The sequence below is a fragment of the Boleophthalmus pectinirostris genome, unplaced genomic scaffold (assembly GCF_026225935.1).
Source record: "Boleophthalmus pectinirostris isolate CB_2022bp ecotype Guang Dong unplaced genomic scaffold, ASM2622593v1 HiC_scaffold_4, whole genome shotgun sequence".
Taxonomy (NCBI): domain Eukaryota; kingdom Metazoa; phylum Chordata; class Actinopteri; order Gobiiformes; family Gobiidae; genus Boleophthalmus; species Boleophthalmus pectinirostris.
In genome coordinates, this window is record NW_026571353.1 from 41,734,225 (window position 1) to 41,756,182 (window position 21,958).

General features: G+C 43.0%; 1 protein-coding gene across 3 annotated transcripts in view; it reads right to left on the bottom strand.

Moving 5' to 3' along the window:
• LOC110170692 (phosphatidylinositol 3-kinase regulatory subunit alpha) overlaps positions 1-21,958 on the bottom strand; it is a 49,002-nt gene that overhangs the window by 12,726 nt on the left and 14,318 nt on the right. For 2 of the 3 annotated variants that reach the window (XR_008633251.1, XM_055161849.1), the window contains exons 5-11: positions 20,399-20,470; positions 19,470-19,586; positions 17,061-17,259; positions 15,517-15,599; positions 4,184-4,286; positions 3,536-3,634; positions 242-422 (exon numbers count right to left, since the gene is read on the bottom strand). Coding sequence is in view for 2 of the 3 variants with exons in the window: in XM_055161849.1 (XP_055017824.1) it covers positions 242-422; positions 3,536-3,634; positions 4,184-4,286; positions 15,517-15,599; positions 17,061-17,259; positions 19,470-19,586; positions 20,399-20,470 (854 nt within the window). In the remaining variant the exon portion in view is untranslated. Of the gene's footprint in view, positions 1-241; positions 423-3,535; positions 3,635-3,706; positions 3,961-4,183; positions 4,287-15,516; positions 15,600-17,060; positions 17,260-19,469; positions 19,587-20,398; positions 20,471-21,958 lie in introns of those variants that run through there. The other variant, XM_055161850.1, reaches the window with a different exon arrangement.

Genomic DNA, 21,958 nt, shown 5'->3' on the forward strand with positions numbered 1-21,958 from the left:
CTTGCGGCTCCTTCAGATCTGATTCAGTTTGTCTCATTTTTGTGCTTGTCCTTTGAAAACTCCAGATTTTATTTATTATTTAATGTTTTGTCCTTCAAATTACAATCACTTTAAAATTATAAATCAGATTTGATGAGAAGGATTAACTCTGTTGGACCCTGTTACTCTGAGGACCTTGTTACTGTGGGGACCCCGTTGGACCCCGTCACTGTTTGACCCTGTTACAGTGAGGCGCACTGACCTGCTGGTGCTTGGACACGGGGTAGAGCAGCTTGACGTCGAGTTTGGGGTTGTACTGGGCCAGAGACTCGTGTCTGTAGTGGTTTATGAGCTCGACCACGGAGCTGAAGGTCAGGGGGTCCGAGAAGCCGTACTTTCCCTCACGATGGAAGATCTTTATCAGCTTGTTGTTGCCTCCTTTCCTGTGGGCAGAGGAAATAAAGCCAGGGATTCATTATTTTGACCAAATCTGAGCATTTCCACCACTGTAGCCTCACTAACATCTCACTGTTCTGTGATTAAGACCTAAAATTTCTGTCAAACTTACATAAAAATGCATCAATCTGAAAGTCTCACATGTTTGGAGAGACGTCAGCAGGTAAAATGTTAAAATTGTTGTGAAAAAGAAACATCAGGATTTGATAACTGAAGCCTGGACCTACTGTGAGACCTGAATAATCACTATTGTTGGTTTAAGCGATTAGCCGAGTTTAAGCTCCACTAAACCGGCTCCTTTTTTGGTTTCTGTTGCCTCATCTATTCACAAGCAGCTTTTGTTGAAGTCTGATTTCAACAGCTCCGAAAATAAAGGAAATAAAGAAACAATGAGGAGAAACATCTGCAGGTGCTTTCAAATGTAACAGGCCCCGGTCAAGCAGAAGTAAACAACAAGGCCAAAAATTCAAGTAAATCCATCTGATATAAAAATGTATTGAACAGATACATATGTACTCTAGTTTATCAAACTGTTGACCTTTTTTCTGTACCATTTTTGGTTCTAAAGTTCCATCCGTTTTAAACAGACCATGTATGAAACATGGAACAAAAATTATTTCCCAAATTTCAAAGACCTGAAAATCATGTAAACAAATGGATGTATTTCATCATATCTTGTGTTATTCCATCTTTGAACTGTTGATGAAGGTACAGGATTAAAAAAAAATACTTTATTTAAAATGATACAAATTTGCTTGGAAGGACTGACATATTTTATAGAAATAGTTTCTTTCATTTTGAAGTAATATTAAAGTATTTGGAAGAAAAAAAAATGACAAATGATGTAAAATCCTGCACCTTCTACTTGTTTGTACAATTTTCCCTCCGTTACTTTTCCCTCAGTTACCATGACCTTTCTTAATAAAAAATCTCATGAGTCAAAAAGTCAGAGGTTTTTCAACCTAATCTTGTACCATATGGTAGAAAACTATATGAAGCAAATATTCAAACCAGTTTGTTAAGGATATGTAAGTGAGAACCAAGAGTTATCACTGTTTGGATTTATTGCCCAAAAAGTGCTGCATATTTCATTCCCTCCGTTACCGACATGAATTTTTTTTATTTTTTGTCTTGAACTTGAAAGAATATCACAGGTTTAACTTGACCCTGTTGGAGTGTAACTCTTTCCTACATTCTGATACTTTACTTATTTCAATAGTTCCTCTAGTTTCTGAATAAGAGACATTTGAATGTCAAAAATCTGCCCGTTTCCCTCCGTTAACACTTGACCAGACCCAACAGTTTAGCACAAAATCACAGAGAAATCTCACACACACAAACAAACATACAGAAACATACAGAAACATACACGCACTTAAACCAGGATGGACTTTTACTTATTTTCAAATCCATTTAAATCATTTTCAGTTCTACTCCATTGTTCGTGTGTCTAAAACACTGCAGTGTTCGCTGTGAGTCATAGACTGTGTAGAAAAGTGTTCTGAGGGAGTGTGACGTCACCACAGGGTTCAGCTCCACTCAGATGAAGCTCACGACGCTCACGGTTACAGGTAGAAGTGTGCAAAAATTATCTAAATATCGATATATCGTATCGTTTAATGTGATTACACAGGATCAATATCGTTGGCTGCTGTATCAATATATCACCAAGAGGATTTTTTGGTTTATTTTATTAAATGTTTTAGTTCCAGCTCCAGTTTTGTTGTTTGTTCAGAGGAAGGAAACTCATTTATGTGACACATTTGACATTTTCACTGTTTTGACGATTTAAATGTTTGTGTTTCATATGAACAAGAAGTGATTTAACAAAAACTTTTAGTGTCACAAACATGATTTATTTTTATTGAACCGTATCAAATTGATTTGAAATATATCATATCATATGCTTCTATGTAAATGTCAGTGCTGTATGTCATGATTGTGTCTTATTGTCTGTTTCTGTTTGTGTATTGTGTAACGTGTCTTATGTCTCTGTCTCTCTGACCTGCCAGGGACTGCAGATGAAAAGTCGCCTTTGGGCTAATTCTGGCGTATTTACAAGTATATGTTCATGAATATGTATTGTCCCTTTTAAATAAATAAAACTACAAAAAAACACCTAAAAAAAATAAAGTTATCTGTATGGAGATGTGTCGTATCGTGGTTTGTGTATCTGTGTCTGTGTTGTATCGTCAACGTCTTAATGATCCCAGCCCTAGTGACAGGAGTGAATTTGGAGCCAGGTTCTATATGAGGAATAGGATTTTTTTTGACGGACAAAATAGTGAAAAAAAAAAATTTTAAAAATCCAGAATCATGTGTCGCGGGTTAATACGAACATTTTAAGATCAGAACACTGAGGCTCACAGCAGCAGGTCCAGAGAGACGAGCCACAAGATCCTAATGTAAGTCAATAGGAGCCAGAGTTAGTAGGAGCCGAAAGAGCCACATGAGAACTTCCTGTTTGGAACACGGCGGCGTTACCCATGTTCATTTATATCATGGATCTATTAAAATAACTAGAGGGTGTTGCTGTTTGTATCCGTTTCCCATGGGCAAAGTGGACACTCACTGAACTACAGCGATAAAATCCCTCCTGCCCAAAAAGGGTTTCTCCCATACAGCCCAATGTAATCACAAACTGACAGGGACTGACAGGGCACCTACGACTTTAAAAAAGGTCAGATATTGTGATTTTTACCTATTTTCAGATCATAAAATTGTTCTCAGCTCAAACTTCTTCAGTTGTCTTAAAAACAGCTTTTTAATCATTAGTTCCTGCTCTGCTCCAGCTCCTCTCGCTCTGATCACATGATACATGAGACCGCGCTCCTTGTGCACACTCACAGGCGTTGGTGTGTACAGCGGGAGAAGACACTACTGCACATGCTCAATGACCAGAGCCACAACAAGTACCTCGCTACTAAAGGCAAATCTGGAGACATGAGACATTCAGCTCGGCCCCGGGACTTGAGTGGGTGGCCGTGTTTAGACCCCAGTCTATGGTCTGAGTGTGTAGGACTCACCTGAGCGTGAGGGTGTAGGACTCACCTGAGCGTGAGGGTGTGAGGGTGTGAGGGTGTGAGGGTGCAGGACTCACCTGAGTGTGAGGGTGTAGTCTCCGTGCATCTTCGTGGAGGCGTCTCTCACCAGAAATGTCCCGTCGGCCGTGTCCCGGAGCTTCTCGTTCACCTCCTCCCTGTAACACACAATCAGAACATAAATATAAATATAGATATATAATTATAACACACAGTCTGGACATCATCACCTTCACATGTGGGAGCTCACACTCACTAAACTCCTCTGTTCAGTATTTGGCCTCCACAATGAAAAAAACAGATCCATCTCCAGAAAGAAAGTTCCCAAGTGCATTACTGATATTTTTATGATTTCTTTTTATTATTTCAGTCACCCAGAGCCGCACATCTCACGATCAGGACTGTAAAGACCCTTTTGAGAGCTCAATACACTTGGCCCCACAGCGTGATGTTATCAGGTGATCATCAAGCTGTTATTTGTTCTTTGTACCCCGTAAGAGCTCCATCTGCCGTCACTGTACTACACACATGCCGCTCCACACACTCAAAGATCTGCAACAGAATTTTACTCAGGTGTTTAAAGCAGTTTGAGCAGAGGGACTAAACCCGGGCTGAGGGTCTGGACTTGCTCCTGAACCCCGTGTGTGAGGGTCTGGACTCGCTCCTGACCCTCTGAGTGAACATTCCTCCTCCTGAGCTCACGTTACCTGGAGATGTCGCCCCAGTACCACTCGGCGTCCTGCAGGGAGATGCTGTTGTTGAAGCTGGAGGCGGCCGGAGTCGACGGCTTCTGAGGTTTGGGAGGCAGCGCTGAAACAAAAAAACAAACATATTTTTTACATTTAAGAGAAATATAAAGCACACAAAGCTGAACAAGAGAGCTAAGAGTGTGCTCTGCGTTTGACCCGTCCTTCAGAGTGTCTGGGTCTTTGGTTGACTGTGGAAAACCCTCCCACAGACATAGAGAGAACATGCAAACAACAACGACCAGAACTCAAACGGTCTGGGAATCAAACTAACAACCTTTTTGCTCTGAACTAAAACTATGCCACAATTATTATTATTCTAAATAAAATAAAAAATAAATTTAAAAAAAGCGTCAAGACCCCTGTCAATCCAACACACAAGAGACATCAACTATGACCTGGAAGGAAAAAGGAGCAGAAGGTCAGACGGTCAAAGTGCGTTCAGGCCAGAGCATCAAAAGTCACGAGCTGTACTCCTCTATAGTTGGAGCCTTTGCATTTGAGTCCAGATGCCCCCGACGTGGGCGTCTGTTGCCGTGGAAACAAGTGCCCAGCCCTGGTTTTTTCCCAGATCAATGTCAGACCAGTCCACTGTGTTCCACTGGTCCATGGTCCACTGGTCCAGTCCTGGTCCAGTCCTGGTCCAGTCCTGGTCCAGTCCTGGTCCAGTCCTGGTCCAGTCCTGGTCGTGCCCTGGTCCAGTCCTGGTCGTGCCCTGGTCCAGTCCTGGTCCAGTCCTGGTCCAGTCCTGGTCCAGTCCTGGTCCAGTCCTGGTCCAGTCCTGGTCCAGTCCTGGTCCAGTCTTGGTGATCAGCTCGGTGGTTCTGGTGTGTTTATATTTATACTCCAATAATGACTCAGTGTAGATTTTTTGTTCTGGTGTTTGTGGTTCTTGGGTCTTTCTCTCTCTCTTTCTTCTTCTACTGGATAATAACGTTACTACATCACTAGATAGTCGTCTCTGATTGGTTCACGCGGTGTGTCCGACGCCAAAAGTTCAGCATTTTCAACTTGTGACGCCAACGCCCCGGACGCACGTCTAGAGCGTCGACACCTGAACGCTCAAGACGCCGCAAAAACGCCAGACGCCCTAGTCGTGTGTCCACGTGGACTTTGAGTGTGAACTGGACACCAGGACGCTCCGGTCTGAACGCAGAATCAGAGGGTCAGAGAAGCAGAGGAGAGGGTCAGAGGAGCAGAGGAGCAGAGGAGCAGAGGGTCAGAGGAGCAGAGGAGCAGAGGAGAGGGTCAGAGGAGCAGAGGAAGAGGGTCAGAGGAGCAGAGGAGCACAGGGTCAGAGGAGCAGAGGAGAGGGTCAGAGGAGCAGAGGAGAGGGTCAGAGGAGCAGAGGAGCAGAGGAGAGGGTCAGAGGAGAGGGTCAGAGGAGCAGAGGAGAGAGTGAGAGGAGCAGAGGAGAGGGTCAGAGGAGCAGAGGAGAGAGTGAGAGAGCAGAGGAGAGGGTCAGAGGAGCAGAGGAGAGGGTCAGAGGAGCAGAGAGGAGAGGGTCAGAGGAGCAGAGGAGAGGGTCAGAGGAGCAGAGGAGAGGGTCAGAGGAGAGGGTCAGAGGAGCAGAGGAGAGAGTGAGAGGAGCAGAGGAGGGTCAGAAGATTCCTACCTGGACTTTTCATGTTTATGTAGCAGAGGATTTTGTCTCGACTCCTCACCCCGACGCCCTCCCCGTCACTTCTCTCCATTTTTAACACTTTTCTTTTTAAAACAAACTATTCAAAAACCAAAAACAAAATGTCCTCCCGAAGTTTCATCACAGCCGTTATAGAAAAAATCTGACGCCATGTACAAAAAAATATATATATTACAGACTTCTACTTGTACAATTTCCAAAAAAGAAGTTAAAAATGTGAACGACTTATGTTAATGTTGAGAAAATAAAAAATAGTGATGTAAAAATGATGCTTGAACATTAATTTTAAGCAAATAAAAACAAACAACAAACAGCGACGAATAAATTTACATATGAAGAATGTTAAAAAGCATAAATTAAGCTTCAATAAATGATTTGACAAAGAATTAATTAAAAAAGGAGACGAGGAAGTGTTTAATGATGCAATTTCACACAGCTACGAATAAATTTACATATAAAAAATGTTAAAAAGCATCGACTAAAATGTGAAAAATGTGAGATTTAAAACAAAAATATAAAAAAAAATTATCAAAATAGTTGAAATAAGTATAATAAACCAAAAAACAATGGACAGAAAATAAAAAAAAATTATAATTCAGGTTTTAATGTAGGATTTGATAAAGAATTAATTAAACGAGGAGCCATGTGTTTAATGACGCAATTTCAAACAGCTACGAATACATTTACATATGATAAATGTTTTTAAAAATTAAAAACAGATATAAAACTATGATTTAATGCAAAAATATTTTTAAAAATGTAATAAAATGGTAGTAATAAGTATAAGAAAAAAAGAAAGAAGGGAGAGACAGTAAAATTATGCAACGTGATGTAATAATTCTGGTTTTAATGGAGGATTTGATGAAGAATTAGGAGACAAGGACGCGTGCTAGGAAGGATAGACGGGCTGCATCCAAGTCCAAGTCCAATTTTTCCATAGATTTAGTTTAGAAAATGTAGGAATTTTTTAAAAGGAGGTACAATCCCAAACCGGTTTCCAGTCTAGAATGCAATTTTATCAAGTTTTATTCCAGATTTTAGGGAGAAAAGGTAGAAATTGAAAAGTAAGGATGTGAAAAAAAGCCAAGGAAGCATACTAGGAAGGATAGACAGCCTGCATCCAAGTCCATGTCCAATTTTTCCATAGATTTAGTTTAGAAAATGTAGAAATTTTAAAAAGGAGGTTGGATCCCAAACCAGTTTCCAGTCTAGAATGCCATTTTAGGGAGAAAAGGTAGAAATTGAAAAGTAAGGATGCAAAAAAAAAAAAAAAACAAGGAAGCATACTAGGAAGGATAGACAGGTGTCAGAAGAGGCTGCATCCAAATCCAGTGCAATTTCTTTCCATATATTTAGTTGTTTAGAGTAAAAAGCAGCAACAAAAAATCTAAAAAGGTTAAATCCCAAACCGGTGTCCAGTCTAGTCTGCAATTTCATCAAGTTTTATTCCAGATTTTAGGGAGGAAAAGGGCAGGAATTGCAAAATGAGGACGCAAAAACCGCAAAGGAAGCGCGTTGGGAAAGAGGAGCAGGATTCCAGAGTCCGGCGTTGTCGTTTTTTTCTCGTTTAATTCTAATTCCTGTGGCGTTTTTTTCGGGGGCGCGGGTTTTGGAAATGCGTGTTCACCGGAGAGAGAGATGGAGAGATGGAGAGAGGGAGAGAGGGAGAGGGAGCGTGTGGGAGAGGAGCGGAGCCGGAGCAGAGCCGGAGCAGCCCGGAGACGTGTGATGTCAGCAGCGGCGTCGGCCAATCGCAGCGCGGCACCGAACAGTGATGTCATGGGGGCAAAATAATGAATGGAGGAAGAGGGGAGGAGAGAGAGAGAGAGAGAGAGAGAGACATGGTGATCCCCCGTGTGTGTGTCAGGTCCCCTCCCCCCGTGTGTGTCAGGTGTCCTCCCCCCGTGTGTGTCAGGTCCCCTCCCCTCGTGTGTGTCAGGTCCCCTCCCCTCGTGTGTGTCAGGTCCCTCCCCTCGTGTGTGTCAGGTCCCCTCCCCTCGTGTGTGTCAGGTCCCCTCCCCTCGTGTGTGTCAGGTCCCCTCCCCTCGTGTGTGTCAGGTCCCCTCCCCTCGTGTGTGTCAGGTGTGTCGTGTGTGTCAGATGCCCTCCCCTTGTGTGTCGTGTGTGTCAGGTGCCCTCCCCTTGTGTGTGTGTCAGGTGCCCTCCCAATGTGTGTGTCAAGTGCCCTTCCCGTGTGTGTCAGGTGTTGTGTGTGTCAGGTGTCGTGTGTGCCGTGTGTGTCAGGTGTCGTGTGTGCCGTGTGTGTCAGGTGTCGTGTGTGTCAGGTGTCGTGTGTGCCGTGTGTGTCAGGTGCCCTCCCCGTGTGTGTCAGGTGTCGTGTGTGTCAGGTGTCGTATGTGTCAGGTGTCCCCGTGTGTGTCAGGTGTCCTCCCGTGTGTGTCAGGTGTCCTCCCCGTGTGTGTCAGGTGTCCTCCCCGTGTGTGTCAGGTGTCCTCCCCGTGTGTGTCCGGTGTCCTCCCCGTGTGTGTCAGGTGTCGTGTGTGGCAGGTGTCGTATGTGTCAGGTGTTTCATGTGTGTCAGGTGCCCTCCTCGTGTGTGTCGTGTGTGTCAGGTGCCGTGTGTGTCAGGTGCCCTCATCCCTGTGTGTGTCAGGTGCCCTCATCCCTGTGTGTGTCAGGTGTCCTCATCCCTGTGTGTGTCAGGTGTCCTCATCCCTGTGTGTGTCAGGTGTCCTCATCCCTGTGTGTGTCAGGTGCCCTCATCCTCGTGTGTCAGGTGTCCTCCCCGTGTGTGTCAGGTGTCCTCCCCGTGTGTGTCAGGTGTCCTCCCCGTGTGTGTCAGGTGTCCTCTGTTCTGAAATGTAATTATTACCCTCACAAACAAAACATTTCATTTTCAAAGCTAAAAATTAGAACCCTGCAGTCCAGCCAGATCCGACGCAAAAAACGCTTGGCTCTGACGGTTCATGTTTTCGTGCAGAACTATTTCGGTACAGAATATTCAGGTCTGCGTACGAGTGAATTTGCTCAGTTTGTGTTTACGTTCGTCCTCTACACGCGCAGCTCCTCGGAGGCTCGGCTCTTTAAATTTTCAGAGGAACTTGTCTGTGATTGGTGCAGTGTTTCCCTCAGCGCTTTATAGTTACAGCGGCCACCTAACGAGAGAGAATCCTCGAAAAACTACGGTCGTCGCGCTCCTCACTCTCGCCATACGCCAGCACGGAAACTTCACGCTGGAACTATTGAAAAGTTGTTTACAAGGAACTTATTTGTTATAATATTTCTTACATTTGTTGCTTATTTGAGAATATTTTATTGAACTTATTAGTTTTACCAAGCAGCACTTTGTATTTATTTTATTTTCCCGTTTGTATAATGTTCAAACTAATTGTTGTTTTAATGGTTTTGCATTTTTGTTCCCAAACTGAACCGAAAAGTGACCTCAAAACCGTGATTTTTGTACCGTTACACCCTGATAAACTGAGTCCTGCAAAATAAATCTGAGTGTAAAGTCAAATATATAAATGATTCATGTTTGTCTCATGGAGATCTTATTTAATATTAATTAAAACATTTCAAACAGCATAAAAATTTACGGATGTGTTCTAATCTCGAGCACGTTTTAGACAATTCCTTTCCACTTTTCCGCTTTCTACGTCCTCATCCTGCGTGATTTGCGGGCAGGAGCGGGAATGAAAAGCGATTCTCACTTAATATTACCGTATTTTTCAGACTATATTTCGCACTTAAAGTTCTTTAATTTTCTCAAAAATCAATGTGTTTTATGTATTAATCCTGATTGTGTTTACTGACCTCGAACCGATTTTCTGTGGTACACGGTGCTCAAAAATAATTGTTATAATAATTTTTTAAAATATTTATACAAGTGAAACAGACAATGAGGAAAAAGTATAAAAAGAGATGGGAAGTAAATTCATTTTGTGCATCTCTATGTTAATCTGTTTTATGTAAATTCAGCTGTAATTATGACTTATAACTTCTATGACTAAAATCAAATTGGATATTAAAAGAAAAGTTAGAAATTTAAACCTATTTATTTAATCAAAAAGACTTATGGGTCCGGTCAAGTGTTAACGGAGGGAAACAGGGTCAGATTTTTGACATTCAAATGTCTCTTATTCAGAAACTAGAGGAACTATTGAAATAAGTAAAGTATCAGAATGTAGGAAAGAGTTACACTCCAACAGGGTCAAGTTAAACCTGTGATATTCTTTCAAGTTCAAGACAAAAAATTTTAAAAACTCATGTCGGTAACGGAGGGAATGAAATATGCAGCACTTTTTGGTCAATAAATCCAAACAGTGATAACTCTTGGTTCTCACTTACATATCCTTAACAAACTGGTTTGAATATTTGCTTCATATAGTTTTCTACCATATGGTACAAGATTAGGTTGAAAAAACCTCTGACTTTTTGACTCAAGAGATTTTTTATTAAGAAAGGTCATGGTAACGGAGGGAAAAGTAACGGAGGGAAAATTGTACAAACAAGTAGAAGGTGCAGGATTTTACATCATTTGTGGCTTTTTTCTTCCGAATACTTTAATATTACTTCAAAATGAAAGAAACTATTTCTATAAAATATGTCAGTCCTTCCAAGAACATTTTTATCATTTTAAATACTTTTTTTTTTAATCATGTCCCTTCATCAACAGTTCAAAGATGGAATAACACAAGATATGATGAAATACATCAATTTATTTACATGATTTGTCTTTGAAATTTGGGAAATAATTTTTGTTCCATGTTTCATACATGGTCTGTTTAAAACGGATGGAACTTTAGAACCAAAAATGGTACAGAAAAAAGGTCAGCAGTTTCAGTTCAGTTCCGGGACCATTAAGAAAAAAGACGGGGGTGAGAAAAATAAAATGCCATTAAAATTCTGCTTTAAGATCATAGTAAAAAATTAAATATAATGAAAGGAAATGATAATTGTGAAAGTCATATTTGTTTATAAGTACAGTGACTAAAAGTGTTTATTAAAAAATTTAGAAAAAGAGAAAAGTTACATTATAAATTGGCCAAAATATAAATAAAAGGGTTTTGTTATTGGTATTGTTATTTTAAATTGTATTTTGATAAATGTTAGATTCTTTTGTTTTTCCGAAATGTCTCCGTTTGTTTCTAATCATAATCCTGATAAAAAATTACAGGTTTATTATATTTTTTCTGAACTTGTCACAGTTCTAGTTTTGTGTCCATCTTAAAACACTTTTCCAGACAGTTCCCCCGTCTCCATGACAACCGGAGGCCTGTCCCCAAACGCAGCGCTCTGATTGGCCGACGTCCCACACCCACCTTTACACAGACGCAGGGGTGTCACTATGTCAGAGCCGCGAGAGGAAGAGAAGACGAGCACAGCCAAAAGACCGACACCTTTCACACATGAGGAGGGACCTGACACACACACACCTTTACACAGACGCAGGGGTGTCACTTTGTCAGAGCCGCGAGAGGAAGACGAGAAAGAAAGACGACCAACGCCAAAAGAGAGGAGCGTTTCACACACGGGGAGGGACCTGACACACACAGACACACACACACGGGGAGGACACCTGACACACCACACACACGGGGAGGGCACCTGACACACACACGGGGAGGGCACCTGACACACACGGGGAGGGCACCTGACACACACAGACACACACACAGGGAGGACACCTGACACACACGGGGAGGGCACCTGACACACACGGGGAGGGCACCTGACACACACAGACACACACACACGGGGAGGACACCTGACACACACAGGGAGGGACCTGACACACACAGACACACACCACACACATGGGGAGGGACCTGACACACACAGACACATACACACACACACAGGGGGAGGGCACCTGACACACACGGGGAGGACACCTGACACACACGGGGAGACACACCTGACACACACGGGGAGGACACCTGACACACACACGGGGAGGGACCTGACACACACAGACACACACCACACACATGGGGAGGGACCTGACACACACAGACACACACACACACACACACCAGGGGAGGGACCTGACACACACAGACACACACCACACACATGGGGAGGGACCTGACACACACAGACACACACACACACACCAGGGGAGGGACCTGATACACACAACACTCTGGAGGTGGTTTCAGATTTTTGCGTTTTTAAGCTTCAAAAACATCATGAACAAAAGACACGTAAATATTAATAAAATGGCAAAAAAAAAAAAAATGGCAAAACATAAAATATTTTGTCATTTTTTCCCCACAAGCGTTCTCGTGTGAACAGGAGCTTAGAGTCCCTCCTGGAACATGGACGATCAGGATCACATCTTAACTCTGGCATGTGTGGAGGTTCTCGCGCTTCTCGCCGTCCTACATCAACTTTTTACTGCATTTATTGTGTCAGATCTTTCTCTAATTCCATTAAAGTGCATTTGAAACTGTAAATATTGTATAAATGTCTCAATAAAACTCTGCATTTTTGAACAGCACCATCATTTTGTCTTGTTTGTCACTGTCTAGAGAGAATCTAGTTTCTGATCACATTTGATATTTGATCATATTGTGCATAAATCATAACAACTACGACTCAACAGTTATTTACAGTGTCACAACGATCATCTAATGTGGAAAATTACAGGAAATGGTCTAAAAAAAAACGTAAAATTATGTGAAGCTCTTGAGCAAATTTGGGGTAAAGTCTAAAAATGATTCAAGGATTTCATGTAAAGATGTGGAATTTCTGAGTAATTTCTGAAGAGGACAGTGACATTCTGCTGATTTAACGCGTTACGACACAATTTCTACGTAAAAAAAAAAAAAGCAGCACGTTTTCGAGCAGAGCGGAGAAACAGGAAGTAGCAAGTTCGTGAGGCATCATCGTATGACCCACAAACAGGAAGCGAAACCAGATCTCTCCAAAACACAGAAACGCACACAAACACAACTAATCTACAGTAAGTTTAAAGCTGCACTCTGTCACTTTCTGGCCGTTTCTATGGAGACGTCACTGCGTCCTCCTGGAATGTTCCACAGTGTGACATTAAACAACAGCTCCATTTTACATTTACTCAGATACAGGAGGTTTTAGAGCTCAAAAATCACTAGAAAAACACAAAACTAGACATTCTGACTGTAAGCATGGGTCGCCTCTCCACAGATCTGGTGTGTAACTAGGTCCAGTTTGGTCTCCGTGAAGATAGAAAGGTTTAATGCCGCACTGTGAAACATTCCAGACTCATCCAGCAGCTAAATAAAACGAATCCTCAGGTGGAGTTTACTGTAACTGGCCACGTTTTTAGTTTTTTTTCATACAAATTCACTAAAATCACGGCGACATCAGCAGCGGTGAAACGCCGGAGACTCGCCCACGTAGACCATCAGGTGAAGAGCAGCTGACGCCTGATCGCACCTTACAGACACCCTGTCTGCAAGGCACTTCCAAGTTCTAGTCCAAGATTAGTCATGGTTTGGTCCTGGTTTGGTCCTAATTTAGTCCTGGTTTAGTCCTGGTTTAGACCTGGTTTAGACCTGGTTTAGACCTGATCCAGACCTGATCCAGACCTGATCCAGACCTGATCCAGACCTGATCCAGACCTGATCCAGTCCTTATGTAGTCCTGATCCAGTCCTTATGTAGTCCCGGGGTCTAGTCCCGGGGTCTAGTCCCGGGGTCTAGTCCCGGGGTCTAGTCCCGGGGTCTAGTCCCGGGGTCTAGTCCCGGGGTCTAGTCCCGGTCCAGTCTTAGTTAAGCTCTGGTTTAGTCCTGGTCTAGTCCTGGTCTAGTCCTGGTCTAGTCCTGGTCTAGTCCTGGTCCAGTCCTGGTCCAGTCCTGGTCCAGTCCTGGTCCAGTCCCGGTCCAGTCCCGGTCTAGTCGTGGTTTAGTCCTGGTCCAGTCCTGGTTCAGTCAATATACGGCGCAAAAGTTCAGCATCTTCACAGTTATTTTGTCGAGAGTAAATGAAAAGTTCTGTAATATTCGTGTAATATTTTACATTTTAAACACCGTCATATTGTAATGTAACGAATCACTTTGAAATGACAGAAACACGTCATAAATAAAAACACATTTATAGTTTTAAAGTCAGTTTTTTTCTTCTTCATTATGCATTTTTTGGCTGGTGCGACTTATGGTTAAAAAAACACGTTAAATTATTTGTATTCAGAGTTAAAGTTCTCATGTAAACGTGGCAACTGTGAGGTGCACGTGTGACCTGGTTTATGGTTCAGATCTCCTCAAACTCTCCACATGAAACAAAAACTGACACAAAGTTCAACCTGTCACTGTCACAAGAAATAAAACTAAAGTCACAGGATTTTCTGACAAAAGTTTCAGAAACCTCAAAGACGCGAGTGTTTAAACGTTTCATCATCCTCTGACCTCAGATCTGTTCTAATGTTGTTTCCTCATCACCAGAGTTTGGAGAAACTCTTTATAAAAACAACAAATTACTGTAATGTGTTCTTTTTTTGTTGTAACGCAGTAATGTGACGTTACACGGAAAAAATGTTTAATATTTTACTGTGTACAAATGTGAGTGAGCGCGTCACAAAGCATTTTAACCTGGATTGAAGTGGTGGGTTTTTAGTTTTTCTTCATATAAATTCACTAAAATCACGGCGACATCAACAACGATGAAACACCAGAGACTCGCCCGTGTAGACCGTCGAGTGACTACGAGCGAAAAGACCGACACAGAACCGACGCTCAACGAGGCGAAGAACAGCTGATCGCTTCCAAGTTCTAGTCCAAGATTAGTGATGGTTTAGTCCTGGTTCGGTCCTGGTTCGGTCCTGGTTCGGTCCTGGTTCGGTCCTGGTTCGGTCCTGGTTCGGTCCTGGTTCAGACCTGGTTCAGACCTGGTTCAGACCTGGTCTAGTCCCATTCTAGTCCTGATCCAGTCCTTATGTACTCCTGGTCTAGTCCTGGGGTCTAGTCCTGGTTCAGTCTTCTCTAGTCCTGGTTCAGTCCTGGTTCAGTCCCGGTTTAGGCCCGGTTTAGGCCCGGTTTAGACCCGGTTTAGACCTGGGTTAGTGCTGGTTTAGTCCTGGTTCAGCTCTGGTTTAGTCCTGGTTTAGACCTTGTTCAGTTCATATACGGCACAAAAGTTCAGCATCTTCAGTTCTTCTGTTGAGAGTAACTTAAAAGTTCTGTAATATTCATATAATATTTTACAGTTTAAACACAGTAATATTGTAATGTAACGAATCACTTTAAAATAACAGAAACACGTCATAAATAAAAACACAGTAACAGTTTTAAAGTCACTTGCCCAACACAGACCTGGAGTTGTGTTTTGTTTCATTCACACGAAACAAAACAACTCCAGCTTTGTTTTTGAGGAGAAAAAAGCATCAGAACGTGACTTAAATCTCACATAGAACCTTTAAGTGACACGTTTAATTGTTTGTTCAAAGTTTGTGGAGCTAAATCCAAACAAATAACGAGAAGACGTCTGGAGATTTCTTTCAAAAACATCGAGTCTGCGAACGCGAAGAGAAACGCCAGCGGAGTTTACGACACCTACAAGTGCTGGTACAAGTTTCTTCACACGTCGGGTCCTCCTTCCTTCCCGTTCACACTCTGACAGGAAACGAGAAGTGTCTTGCACAAGGACACGTAAAAAAAGAAGAGCGATGCGAACCGTGAAGCGCGCGGTTACAGGGGGCGAAGTGACTCACCTGGAGCTGCCTGGTTCATGTTGAGTTCACTGGTGATCAGAATCTCCAACACCTGAACCATCGGGTCCACGCCGGACTCAGCGCTGAGGAGAAACACACACAAAGGAAATGTTTTTAGAGCTTTTCATTCAAAATAAAAGATTATATTTGTGGAAATGGACTTGGATCCTCTCCTCTGTTCCTACTAGGGATGAAACGATATTCGATATACTGTTGAATTGTTCGATACTGGTCTCACAATTTCATAATCGTGTCTGTTCTCTCCTCCTCTCTCTCCTCCTCTCTCTCCTCCTCTCTCTCTCTCCTCTCTCTCCTCTCTCTCCTCCTTTCTTCTCCTCCCTGCTCCTCTCTATCTCTTTCTCCTCTCCTCCTCCTTCTCTCTCTCTCCTCTTTCCTCTTCCTCTCTCTCTCCTCCTCCTCTCTCCCCTCTCTCTTCCTCCTCCTTCTCTCTCTTTCCTCCTCCTCTCTCTCTCTCCTCTCCCTCTCTCCTCCTTCTCTCTCTTCTTCTCCTCTTCTCTCTCTCTCCTTCTCTCTCTCCTCTCCTCCTCCTCTCTCCTCCTCTCCTTCTCCTTCTCTCTCTCCTCTCTCTCTCTCTCCTCCTCTCCTCCTCCTCTCTCCTCCTCTCTCCTCTCCTCCTCTCCTCCTCCTCCTCTCTCTCCTCCTCTCTCTCCTCCTCTCTCCTCCTCTCTCCTCCTCTCCTCTCTCCTCTCTCCTCCTCCTCCTCCTCCTCCTCCTCCTCCTCCTCCTTCTCTCTCTCCTCTCTCTCTCTCTCCTCTCCTTCTCCTCTCTTCCTCCTCTCCTCCTCCTCCTCCTCCTCCTCCTCCTCCTCTCCTCCTCCTCCTCTCCTCCTCTCCTCCTCTCCTCCTCCTCCTCCTCCTCCTCCTCCTCCTCCTCTCCTCTCCTCTCTCTCCTCTCTCTCTCCTCCTCTCTCTCTCTCCTCCTCCTCTCTCCTCTCCTCCTCCTCCTCTCCTCTCCTCTCTCTCTCTCTCTCTCCTCCTCCTCCTCCTCCTCTCCTCTCTCTCTCCTCCTCTCCTCCTCTCCTCCTCCTCTCTCCTCTCCTCTCTCTCCTCCTCCTCCTCCTCCTCCTTCTCTCTCTCCTCCTCTCCTCTCTCTCTCTCCTCTCTCTCCTCCTCTCCTCCTCTCTCTCTCTCTCTCTCTCCTCTCTCTCCTCTCTCCTCCTCTCTCTCTCTCTCTCCTCTCCTCTTCTCTCTCTCTCTCTCTCTCTCTCTCTCCTCTCCTCCTCTCTCCTCCTCTCTCTCTCTCCTCTCTCCTCCTCCTCTCTCCTCTCTCTCCTCCTCCTCTCTCTCTCCTCCTCCTCCTCTCCTCTCTCTCTCCTCCTCCTCCTCCTCTCTCTCTCTCTCTCTCCTCCTCCTCTCTCTCTCTCCTCCTCCTCCTCCTCCTCTCTCTCTCTCTCTCCTCCTCTCTCCTCTCTCTCCTCTCTCTCCTCCTCCTCCTCCTCTCTCTCTCCTCCTCCTCTCCTCTCTCTCCTCCTCCTCCTCCTCCTCTCTCTCCCCTCTCTTCCTCCCTCTCTTCTCTTCTCTTACCCGGTGTTGTTCCTGAAGAGCAGGGGGCTGAAGTTCTCGGCGAGTCCGTGTGGGGTGAGCTGGTTGCGGTGGTTGTGGAGACAGACTCGGGCGAGGTGCCTGATCACACTGAGGAGGGTGAGACCGAACTGGGCCGGAGTCAGAGACGACGAGGCAATGGTCCGGAGCAACTGAGCGCACTCCTCCAGCTCACGAACGTCTGCACGAAAAACACCAGAACACCAGAACATGAAGCTCAGACACGACACGAGAACATGAACAAACCTCACAAACATCTGAACGAAAACACCAGAACATGAACAAACCTCACAAACATCTGAACGAAAACACCAGAACATGAACAAACCTCACAAACATCTGAACGAAAACACCAGAACATGAACAAACCTCACAAACATCTGAACGAAAACACGAGAACATGAACAAACCTCACAAACATCACAACGAAAACACCAGAACATTCAGTGTTGGGAAGTTACTTTTAAAACATATTCCGCTACAGATTACAGATTACACACACCAAAATGTAGTTTGTAACAGAATCCATTAAATTACCCCGAATTCACACCAGGAGCTGCAGCAGCGCTTAATGTAGGCGGAGTTGCGCGTACGCGTATATTTCAAAGTTTCAATTCACACCAGAGCGTCAGAGACGCTCCTGCTGCAGCTGCACATCTTCTCACTGTTTTCAGACATCACATTTTGTACTTGCTTTTTATCATTTATTTTATGTTAAAGTGTATTAAGTTAGAATGTGTATTAAGTGTATTATGAATTAAGTGTACAACTGCAACACATTTGCGTTTAATGAGGTTTAAATCTATTAGCACAAACATTAAACACCAGGTAATAAGGCCGATACATTTATATGTTGATACAGAGTCCTGCACCGGTTGAGTTTTAACATTCTGGAATTTTAAGGGCGGGTCAGGTCTAATTCAGGTCTAAACCAGGTCTAAACCATGACTAAACCCGGACTAAATCAGGTCTAAACCAGGTCTAATCTTGGAGAGAGAGACAGCGAACCCTGAGCCCCGCGGAGCAGGTGTCCGAAAAGCGCGACGGCTGCACATACCTCTTCTCCGAGCTCTGCACCGGTCCTTTCGCCCGTGGACACTCGGGGCTACACGGAAGGACCCCCGAGCACATTTCGACAGTGAGTCCTGGTTTAGTCCTGGTTTAGTCCTGGTTTAGTCCTGGTTTAGTCCTGGTTTAGTCCTGGTTTAGTCCTGGTTTAGTCCTGGTTTAGTCCTGAGTCCTTGTAGAATTGGTGTCTGACATCGTAAATCACGTGCACGTTGTTTACATCGCTGTCTTGACTTTGGTTAAATTATTTTGAAAGGGTATCGGAAGTTTATTTTGACACCGCGTGTTTATTTCCTGTCTTTCCCCTGCTAAAAACCTTGGAGACGCGCCGTTGACGCTGCAAAATTAGAATTTCAACCTTTCTCGAGCAGCACGTCAGACGCTCGTTGGACGCACGTATGACACTGTCGTTGTTACACTGTCAGACCGGTTAAAATGGAGTTCTAAAGCAGCGCGTCTGCTGCTCGTCTGCTGTGCTGCTGCACTTACGCGCCGTTGCGCTTTGGTGTGAATTGGGGGTTACTTAAAGTGAGTAATGTAATCTGACTACTTTGGATTACTTGATTTGCTGTAGAGAAGCAAAGACGAGAAAATCTTCACATAAGAAGTTTTGTCTGATAAAAGAAAATAAAAAGCCCAGACTTTACTGAACCAAATTAAAAATATTATTGATAGAAGAAGAAGAAACACGTCCACACAACAGGATTTAGTCCTGGTTTAGTCCTGGTTTAAGACCTGGTTTAAGACCTGGTTTAAGACCTGGTTTAAGACCTGGTTTAAGACCTGTTTTTAGTCCTGGTTTTAGTCCTAGTTTAGTCCTGGTCTTAGTCCTGGTCTTAGTCCTGGTCTTAGTCCTGGTCTTAGTCCTGGTCTTAGTCCTGGTCTTAGTCCTGGTCTTAGTCCTGGTCTTAGTCCTGGTCTTAGTCCTGGTCTATTTTCCGACAATGAGTGGAATTACGGAAAAAAACGAAAAATGACCCAAAAAAAAGCCCAAAATGTGAAAACAGGAAAATGCCTCTGTGTAATCCATTTATTTCAACAAAGTAACTGTAATCCAATTACCACTCACTGAAACAGTAACTGTAACTGAATACAGTTACTCATAATTAGTACTCTGATTACTCCGGTACATGTAATCTGTTACTCCCCAGCACTGTGTATAATAAAAGAGCTTTAAAACACAAATACATTTCTGAACAGATGAGTTTTTGGTGTTTTTTGAAGATGGTGAGTGTAGATGAGTGTCTGGTGTGTTTGTGGAGGGATAAGAGTGAACATGTGCGGGTGTGGGTGTGTGGGTGGGTGCGTGTGTGGTGCTCTGACCCTGTACGGCCTGGATCATGTCTCCCTGCAGAGCGGTGGGCAGCACGGGTCCCGGCAGGTCCTGGAGAAACCGGACCACCCCCTCACAGAGAGACGACAGCTCCAACTGATCCAGATCTGAAACCACAACAACAACGACGACGACGATGACAACACAGGGAAATCAGAAACAAACTCCACTAAAACACATTTTAAAGGTTGTACAGGTTTTTTGTTTCAAATCAGACAATAGATAACAAAGCTACCTCGTTATCTATTGTTAATCAAACTCCCAACCTGGAGCAGACACACACGAGGAGCAGCGGCTTTAAAATTGCACAGGAAGACACAAAGTTGGGTCACAAATCGCAGACTAAATTCGGCGATTTCTACTGTAAAGCGTGGCGGACTTAAGTTAGATTGGTTCACTTTGGATCGACGCTTCTGCTTTGGCGTCTTGGATCTTTGCTGCGAATGTTTTTCACTCTGAATTTTAACTGTTGAATTTAAGGCTTGGAAATATTTGTGCTGAATATTTAAAAGCTGATTTTTTATATTGACTTTTAAACACAGAATTATTTTTATTCAGAATTTTAGATGTTTAGCGTGAACTTTTTTTTTCCAGAGTTCAAAAATTGAAGGTGAAAAATTCAGTGGCGTTTAAAATTCTAAATCTGATTAGACTAAAACATATAAACACGACACCTCTTCAGTTAAATAAAGACTCGAAGTGTCAGAAAAACGTCTCCTTGTTAGTAAATCCATGACATAAGCAGAGAGATTCTGTTTTAAAACTCACCGCTACTTCCTGTATTTTTGTACATCAACTTTTTTTGTTTTTTTTCCACAAACTTCCACCAAACTGATGTAAATGTCTATAGAAATAATGACCACACGAAAACCAAGCCAGAGTCAGAAAAACATTAGTTAAATTCCGTTTTTTTTCTGACCTGTTTCTGCCAACTGCCTCGTGTCCAGAGCCCCGCCACTCGGACTGCGATACAGAGACGGACTGTCGATACCTGAGACGCAGAGAGAGTTAAAGGACGAGTCAGGACGGGAGGGCATCTGACACACACACACACACACACACACACGAGGATGGGAGGAGACGTGTGTGAAGTCGGCCCCTCATCAAACACAAACCTACACAAAATTATGTGAACTGTTTGTGCTTCGTTTGTGCTGCTTTACTTTTTGAGATATTATCGATTCTTTTACAGGTCAAACTGGGGTCACAGCCTCCAGGAAACTTCAAAATGAAATAAAACAGACATGTCAAATTCAGGCCAGGGGGCCAAATTTGGCCCTCAAGATCAAATCAAATCTGTATTAGAGCTGCCGCTGGTTACAGACCGACTAGAGACATGATTTATTTAAAATGTTGTTATTTTTTTATTCTGCTTGTTCTGGATTAAATGTTTAAGCAAAACAATTATTAAAATGTTTATTTTAATAAGAAAAGGTTTAACATTACAGATCTCAAAAGAAGAGAAAAGCAGAAATATACAGCAAGGCCAAAAATTCAAGTTAATGCATCTGATATAAAAATGTATTGAACAGATACATATGTACTCAAGTTGACCTTTTTTCTGTACCATTTTTGGTTCTAAAGTTCCATATGTTTTAAACAGACCATGTATGAAACATGGAACAAAAATTATTTCCCAAATTTCAAAGACCCAAAAATCATGTAAATAAATGGATGTATTTTTTTATATTTAAAACGATAAAAATTAGCTTGGAAGGACTGACATATTTTATAGAAATAGTTCCCTTTCATTTTGAAGTAATATTAAAGTTTTCAGAAGAAAAAAGTGACAAATGATGTAAAATCCTGCACCTTCTACTTGTTTGTACAATTTTCCCTCCGTTACTTTTTCCTCCGTTACCATGAACTTTCTTAATAAAAAATCTCATGAGTCAAAAAGTCAGAGGTTTTTCAACCTAATCTTGTACCATATGGTAGAAAACTATATGAAGCAAATATTCAAACCAGTTTGTTAAGGATATGTAAGTGAGAACCAAGAGTTATAACTGTTTGGATTTATTGCCCAAAAAGTGCTGCATATTTCATTCCCTCCGTTACTGACATGAGTTTTTTGTCTTGAACTTGAAAGAATATCACAGGTTTAACTTTACCCTGTTGGAGTGTAACTCTTTCCTACATTCTGATACTTTACTTATTTCAATAGTTCCTCTAGTTTCTGAATAAGGGCAGATTTTTGACATTCAAATGTCTCTGTTTCCCTCCGTTACCACTTGATCGGAACCATTTAGTTTGACCCACAACTTAGTCCCAGTTTTTACTTTTGGCCTCTGTGAATTTGAGTTTGACTCTCCTGGTTTAAAACGACACAAAATGGAGTTAATCGTTTATGCTTCATTTGTGCTGTAAAGTTTCATTTGTGTGATTCTGGTTCTTAAAATATTTGCAGTTTTATTTTGGGTCGTGACGTTGTCCAGCTCCTCAAAATGTTCCACAGAGTCAAAACAGCAGCAAATTAAAC